General features: G+C 39.2%; 2 protein-coding genes across 6 annotated transcripts in view; both read right to left on the bottom strand.

The window, feature by feature from the left end:
• LOC137985945 (CD40 ligand-like) overlaps window positions 1-2,759 on the bottom strand; it is an 11,831-nt gene extending 9,072 nt beyond the window's left edge. Inside the window, exons 1-3 of the mRNA XM_068833393.1 lie at window positions 2,602-2,759; window positions 1,511-1,579; window positions 1,299-1,376 (exon numbers count right to left, since the gene is read on the bottom strand). Coding sequence (XP_068689494.1) covers window positions 1,299-1,376; window positions 1,511-1,579; window positions 2,602-2,691 — 237 coding nt within the window. The 5' untranslated portion in view covers window positions 2,692-2,759. The remainder of the gene's footprint in view (window positions 1-1,298; window positions 1,377-1,510; window positions 1,580-2,601) is intronic.
• A 2,771-nt stretch (window positions 2,760-5,530) lies between these two features.
• Window positions 5,531-7,500, bottom strand: part of LOC137985941 (uncharacterized) — a 15,724-nt gene continuing 13,754 nt past the window's right edge. For all 5 annotated transcript variants that reach the window (XM_068833385.1, XM_068833384.1, XM_068833386.1 and 2 more), the window contains 2 exons: window positions 7,033-7,102; window positions 5,531-6,074 (listed from right to left, as the gene is read on the bottom strand). In XM_068833385.1, coding sequence (XP_068689486.1) covers window positions 5,734-6,074; window positions 7,033-7,102 — 411 coding nt within the window. In that variant the 3' untranslated portion in view covers window positions 5,531-5,733. The remainder of the gene's footprint in view (window positions 6,075-7,032; window positions 7,103-7,500) is intronic.

Below are 7,500 nucleotides of genomic sequence, written 5' to 3'. Positions count from 1 at the left end.
AAAGATAAGAATGACAGAATTCCATTCACCCTCACTTTCCATCCTCATAATCACGCAGTCAAAAGCATCATTCTTAGTAATTTTAAATTACTCCAAAATGATCCCGAGACTGGTAGAATCTTTTCGCAACCTCCACTTATTTCATTCAAACGCGACAAAAACGTAGGCAACTTTTTAGTTAGAAGCGCGCTCAAAACTAACGAGCAACCCGGCACTTTCAAATGCGCGCGCTCACGATGCAAAACTTGTCTTTTCATTGTTAACACTAGCAAGATATCGGGACCTAAGCGATCTGTTAAGATCACCGATCGTTTCACATGTACCTCCGCAAATGTCATTTATTGCATAACCTGCACGTTATGCAATAAATTATACATTGGTGAGACAGGTAGACGAATAGGTGACCGATTCCGCGAACACCTTCGCGATGTTGAGAAGAATGACAAGGATGCATCCAAGCCAGTCGCTCGCCATTTTAATCTGCCAAACCACTCCAAAAAACACATGGCTATCTGCGGCCTTTCCCTACATCTAGGTACGACGGAAAGCCGCAAGATTCTGGAACAAAAATTCATCTTTCAAATCGGCACCCTTAATCCTCACGGTATTAACGAACGCTTTTCATTTAACTAATATATTCCTATTTTTCACGTTGCCATGTTACCACCAATAGCGTAGCTCCTACTCTACTATAAAAACTACACGTAACCCGTAATCCTTCGATTCGCTCTGACGAAGGGCTAACGCTCGAAACGTCAGCTTTTAGAATCTCTGTACGGTGGCCAATTTACATTATCAACTCCTTTGATAAAACCAAATTTTTGTATACTACTTCCCCACCGACGCAGCACCACAGTTTCTTTAGAAACTACCCCTTCATTCAACTCCCAATAAAGTCTAATCCCAAGTGACCAAAAATACAGTGCTTTCCGGTACTTGTAGAAAGACCCCATGTAGATACAATGCAACCGGTTGTGAACGCGGGGAAATTTTAAAGAGAGAGAGCGATTCACAATTAGTTACGTTGTAGTTCTTCGCGTGATTGGTTGACAAAATGACCCAAAAAAATTGAAGCCAATCGTCACGAAATTGCTGTTATAGGCCACATTGGCCCAAAAGTCATTGCGGTCGTTTGGTTTTGTTGTCAAATGACGACTAAGGCGAATCACACCAGCTATTTGGGTAATTTTCGTGTTGCATGAAATCAGTCAGTCACGGTACGCAATGACTTGTGGGTGAATTTGGGCCTTAAATGGTCAAGTAAAATTATACGAATAGCACAAATATGGTCCTCCAACCTGTAATGTGCAATTGCAAGGAGCAAATGTTCCCTTTTCGCCTTTTTCTCCGGTGTCTCCTTTCTCGCCCTTTTCTCCCTAAAAGTGTTAAATTTCATCAATTTTTTTTATCGCGTATAAGTAAAATGGAACAGATCACAGGCAAGCTCTTTTATTTTACAAGGACGAAATAAAATAATTGTGAAATTGAATTTTGAATCTTACGGTGTCACCTTCACGGCTTTTCCTTCATTGCCATGCACACTGATGTTAATCGGAGAGTTCGGAGTAACACAAGTGTTCTGTAAATTGAAGAAAAGTGAAAGTAATTTTATTATTTCGTTTATTGCCTTTTGCAAATTGAGAACACAGGAAATGGAGGTCCAGAGCGCTTACAAGAACTGTTAAAACTATATATATGACCATCAGGTAAAATTATTTATGCACAAATTAAGATATTATCACTTTGTCCATTATTGGAGATGTGAAATTAAACAACTTATTGCGAACATTTTTCAGCTTTCTAGTGAAAAAGTTCAATTTCTCTGGGGCTGCGGAGTACGTTTGAAAGTGGGTGGGGGGAGGGCTAGGTTTTGGTATGGATCACGGAAGTGTAAGGGGAAGGAGAGAGGTTTCGGGGAAAACAACACCGTAGGGAAAAAAGTGGGGGGCTATAGCCCCCAATCCCCTCCCTCTCGATCCGCGGTACCTTTTTTTCCCTTTCAAATATCATATTTACTTGTATTTACATTGGATAGGATAGTTACTTTCACGCCACAAAAGGATTTTTAACTAAGTAAGTAATTATATTAGTAAGTAAATAAGTAAGTAATTAGTTTTTTTTAACCACGTAGACACAATAGAGCTTACAATAAAACTCGTGCATGAGAACGAGCAAGTGCATCAGTTAGGGTTAGTAACCAGAATCAAAAGTTTAAAACTCTACAATAAAATTACACGGCTCAAAAAGTGTAGCAAATGATTCTAGATGACGTTTGTGTAATCCCTTCTTAAAATCTCCTACTCCATAATTTGCTAGCAAGAAAAAGGAAAAGACTTGTGCATCCACTCAGAGTTAAAGTGGACTTGTTCTAAATTACTACCCTTTCCTCTTTGACTATAATATACTTTTCTTAATAAATTCAACAAATCGTCGATGTACTCAAGACGTATCCCATTAAGACATTTAACGTTGCTCAGAGAAATTCAATACATTTTTTTTTCAGTCAAACGACATGATTAGTAGGAACAGATTTTAAGATTATCGCATGATTGGATGGTGAGAGAATATTAAATTAGGGTAATCTAAGAATGACAATCTTACTTGGTTTCCCAAGGTACTTGCAGCTCTGCGAAAGCGCAAGTTGGTACAAGCCAAGCTTAAACATGTTAAAAAGACAAAGAGAAGCTTCATGATTTCAACGCTCGTCGAACCTCAAAACGGAGTGTCTGAACTGATCTGTCCTTTGAAACGATTGTATCGTACACGCTGTCAAGATTCTAGTTTTTGTCTTTGTATTAAGTGTAATTTGTTTATTTAACGCAAGCAAAAACAAGAATTTAACAATGTATGCGAAGGAAGTCATTTTCATTTTTCCTAACGGCTTAGACATCTAAGAAATGCCGGACATGAACTGTCTGCTCTTAAATAGACAGTACGATGAACAGATACGCCGTTTTCCGCCCAAATTTTTTCCTGCAAAACTTAAACTCTTATTGCTAGCCTGAATAGGAAAAAAAAAATACTTCCCTGTAATTTATTTTTGAAAGGGTACAGTTTTCTTTCAAGAGCAAATATTTGTTAAAGCGATTCGTCATCATGGAAAAACGAAAACCGCTCTAACCATTTCAGCTAAAAGGAAAGTAAAGTAACCATATTTAACGTCGATAACTCGTAACAGTAATTCAACTGACAAACCTCATTTTACTCCCCCCCTCTCCATCAGTGCTCCGTTTTACGGGTATTTAAAGCTACTTAGCTACACGGAAAGGAAAGAAGTCGAAACAAGAATGCGAGATCCGGGAATCGAACTCAAGACCTCTTGCACCAAGGCCGCGCACTAACCGACCGCCATCCTTGCTCCTGGGTAATTTGCCCTCATTTTAAAACGTGAAGAAGATGGATAATCACAGAATAGCGACAAGTTATATTTTTCATTTTGTTGTGGTTTTCTTGTTCTTTGTTCAAATCCCCTGTTGTTTTGCAGAGGAAGGGAAAGAAATTAATACACGAAAATACGCGTCTTTAATCCTTCAATTAGATACTCCTAAATCGGAATATACTATACCAGGCGTTTAACTAGATATGCCACATAGGGCAGACCACAACACCGGGAACTCCTTGCCTACTCTTTGCAAATAGTATGTAGGTTATTTTACGGCCCACAGGGTTATAAACACGATTGAAGGGTTGTGAGACGAGGCCTACGATTTATCGTCCTTATCCGAGAAGACTAGTGAGTCTAACCACTTGCAGGTGACATTAAAAAGGCAGCACTTTCTCCTCAGTTATTTAAAGACCCTAAGTAAGTTGTTCCGGCCGGTGTTTTTGATCCCACGACCCCCCACACAGTAGTCCACTGGTGGGTGGTGCTGCACTTACGGAAAGGGACTTCCTCATCAACATGGGTCAACTTGAGGGCTGATTTTGATACCGTTCAAATAGACTGGCTTTGACTCTTCCTATAGATACCCCGGTGTAACTCGGAAAGACCCAAGCGACCTAGAGACCCTTGACATGGAGGGAAGAAAATCCTTTCACTTGGAAGATCCTGAAGGACGAAAAAAGTTTTCGCTTGGTTTACAATCAATGTAAAGCTATCTTTCCAAATAAGTGATTGATGGTGTAGCGGGGAAAATCGTGGGAAAATGATTTCAATGTTTGTCACTGTATTGTCAGAGACTTAAGCTTATATCATAAATTTAATTGTTTGCTGTATTTCCAACGGTCACGCTGGATGCGTTCGAATGAACCAATCATTTAGTAGCGTTTGACAGGTATCGGAAATGCAGCATGCGGTGCAACGAGTACGTCTTTTTCCTTCTGCTGGTTTACTCTGGAGACGCTTCGCCTCCCTCAGTTCTATACAAGGTGGTGCGTTCTGCGCACGACAGGAAAACGGCTTTGAGTAAAAAGCCATGGAAATCACATTTTCTAACATAATAAGGAGCTTAAGCGAGGACAATGGCCAAGGCTACGAGATCGCCCAAAAACAATGGTTGCGGTTACACTTGAGAGAAACACAGTGTAACACTAGTGTTGACACTACTCGAGAGTCAACTCTCTGGTGTTTTGAATCCCCAGGGGAACACTGAACAATAGAATATGATTTAACACCAGTGTTAACTCCCTAATGCGACCACAACCAATAGTTGTGGTTACACTAGCCCTTTTACCCATGGGTAAATAGCGTTTGTCCATGCGCATTTTTGTGTGTAACCGCTTTCCCCAGACCGAAACTGCCCTAGGACTATTTCCATGGATACATCACAAAAGAGCAAAAGAACTTCCCATGACAGTTCCTGAACTGAAAAGTACTGTTCACCTGCTCCCTGGGATGGCTTGGCCAATCATAAAGCAGAACGTTGCTAATACACGAAGATCCCTAATTATATTGATTATACCCTATTGTTTTACCCAGAGAGGAGTCTTTTACTGTGTAACTGCATCCGTGGGTGAAGTAATGCAAAGCAAAAGCAATTCGCTAATTATTTTCGACACTCAATTGAAAACCGCTCTACAAACTTTCCATGTCAAAACAATAACCGGGAAATAATGCTAAGCTCCCTAATTTTTGGACAGGTTACTTTTCACAGGTCACTCGTTTCAAAACCTTTACCAATGCTAAACATAGACCTTATTAGGCCTAAAAACGACATTTGGGCATAAGGTTTTGGGTTGCTTTGGTATAGGTAGAACAACGACCTGGTGACCTGTGAAAAAATACCTACAGCTCAGGCCCGCCGCAAATTTTTTAACGGAGACAAATTCCGCGCAAAATGCTAATAATTCGTTTATTCCGAAAACACTGCAACGTTGTCTTCATGTTGTCTGCATGTCTTTGTGTCATGCTATACAACGAAGGACTGAAATTTATTTCTCGGGAAACGGTTTCAACTTACATTTTCTTTTTGAGCTGGAGATTTCGTCAATGGCATCGATCAATTATGACTGCGGAATAGGAATGCGCTAGTCCCACTTTAGTTGATCTGAGCAGAGTTGTAGGTCTTCAATAAATGTCCACTCACAAGTATTTGGGACCACAATTATTTTTTATTTCAGTTTTAAAGAATGATATTACAGCTATAAGTCTTTTAAGAGACAGTTGTGACGACTTTGTCCTCTACAAAACAGCAAAACTACAATTAGAAGTCTAGCTTTTAAATCCCTTAAATCATAAAAGCTGGTGGTCGTTATATTGTCGCCTTTATGCGTCGTAGAGCGATTGGAGCGCGCTCAAATCAAAAATGCCCCGAAGTAGCAGTGATAGGTCCACATATATACTTTACTAGTTGGAGTTGGCCATGAGCCTGACTTCGCCATGATGACGTCACCAGCTTTCACTTTAAACACTCCGCCAGCGTACAAGCCCCCCTCGCTGTTTGTTGTTTTCATCGGTTGTGTCATGGTAACAATTTTGTTGTTAACAAGGAGGTGTACTCTCCCATTGTTGTGATAATAGATGTATAAATATATGTAGTACCGTCCAGAAATAGGCACCGTCAGTTTTCCGTCATTGTACGTCATTCCGCCGGCAAGATGGCTGTTGGGGGCGCTAACAGACCACTCTTTGATCGCTGGAAGGAAAAGAGAATTGGCTTAGTTCTTTCTTATTCACTTAAAGGAAACGAAGTAAGAGAGAGAGTGTGTCCTGTAAATTGAAGAAAAACTGAAGACACATTTAGTGTTAAGGTGGCTCTGAATCCTCTGCATAGAATTCCTTTAGACTTTGCAGAAAGTTTTATTCTGGAATGATGATTACATTTCAGAGATAAAAAATGGGGGTCACCGAATTTTTTTTTTTTTTTTTGGAGATATGAGCAGCTAAATCCAAAGTATGGAGTGTTTTTGCAGGGCTTTTCTGTTGGCATGGTAACTTTTTACGTCACAAATTTTCAGCAATAATTGGTGTTTGATATGGTACCATAACATCGCTGTTAAGTGATAAATTGTTGTAGTGTCAATCCTTGTAATAAGAACGTTTCTTTGAAGTGTTCAAACTGATGAGAGTCACCTTAAAATTATTGTTAGTCTCATTCTTAACTTTCTAATAAAAAAAGAGTGTATTTGAAGAGGGAGATAATGCGTAAAACGTATGATAATGTGAAAAATCAGTGTAAAGCGAGGTGATTGAAAACAATACAAGCAAGCAAAAGATTCGCCATCAAAAATGTTCGCTCGAATTGACTTATCAATACTAGTAATTTTATTTTGTTTTTGTAATTTTTGTACTTTAGTATTTTACTTTATTCTCTCTCTCCCTCCCCTCTTCCCCCTCCCCCTCCCTCTCCACATTTATGTCATTGTCAGCATTGAACTAAATAATGACCGAAGACGGATGCCAAAACATCGTTCGCAACTCTTTCCGTTAATTTTCACTGTAAAATCATTTCAAAAGTTTAATTTTTTTTTTCACTTGAAAACTGGGATGACTTCTAGGTCGAGCATAAGGTGTGAATTTGTATTTAGTTTTCGCAGCACACATGAAGCACACATGAAGAAACTTTTAGCAACAGAAATAAAAATCTTTAATACTTATGGCGCCCTCATAGGTTTTTGATCCTATGTTTCTACCCTCGAGATGTGCTGACGGTTTGTTGTCATTCTGCAAAAGAACGAAAGTAAACAGTTCATCACTGAAATATATGACATTGGAATATTCCCACGTTAACTATATTGGTGAATTTTTAACTGGTGGTGACTGATCATCAGACGTCCACTGAAAATTACAAAGCAAAACTAGCAAATGTAGAAATGAGTCCTCTAAAAATTATCCTTTCTGTAGATTTAAAAGTTAAAAAAATCTGGAACCTTTCACAAAATATTGAATTGAAACTAAGCTGCTCCTGCCTACCGCTTGAAAAAGCACATTTTGATTGAGAGTTGTTATGACACAGCTGAAGTTATTTTCGGCCAATCAGAGATGACAAAGACGCTTTCAGGAACGAATCAGAACACGACACAAATAGCGCAAATAGTGAAATAAGAGCGAGCGAATCACAA

The sequence above is a fragment of the Montipora foliosa genome, unplaced genomic scaffold, assembly GCF_036669935.1.
Source record: "Montipora foliosa isolate CH-2021 unplaced genomic scaffold, ASM3666993v2 scaffold_117, whole genome shotgun sequence".
Classification (NCBI taxonomy): Eukaryota; Metazoa; Cnidaria; class Anthozoa; order Scleractinia; family Acroporidae; genus Montipora; species Montipora foliosa.
This window is presented reverse-complemented; position numbering and strand designations above follow the sequence as displayed.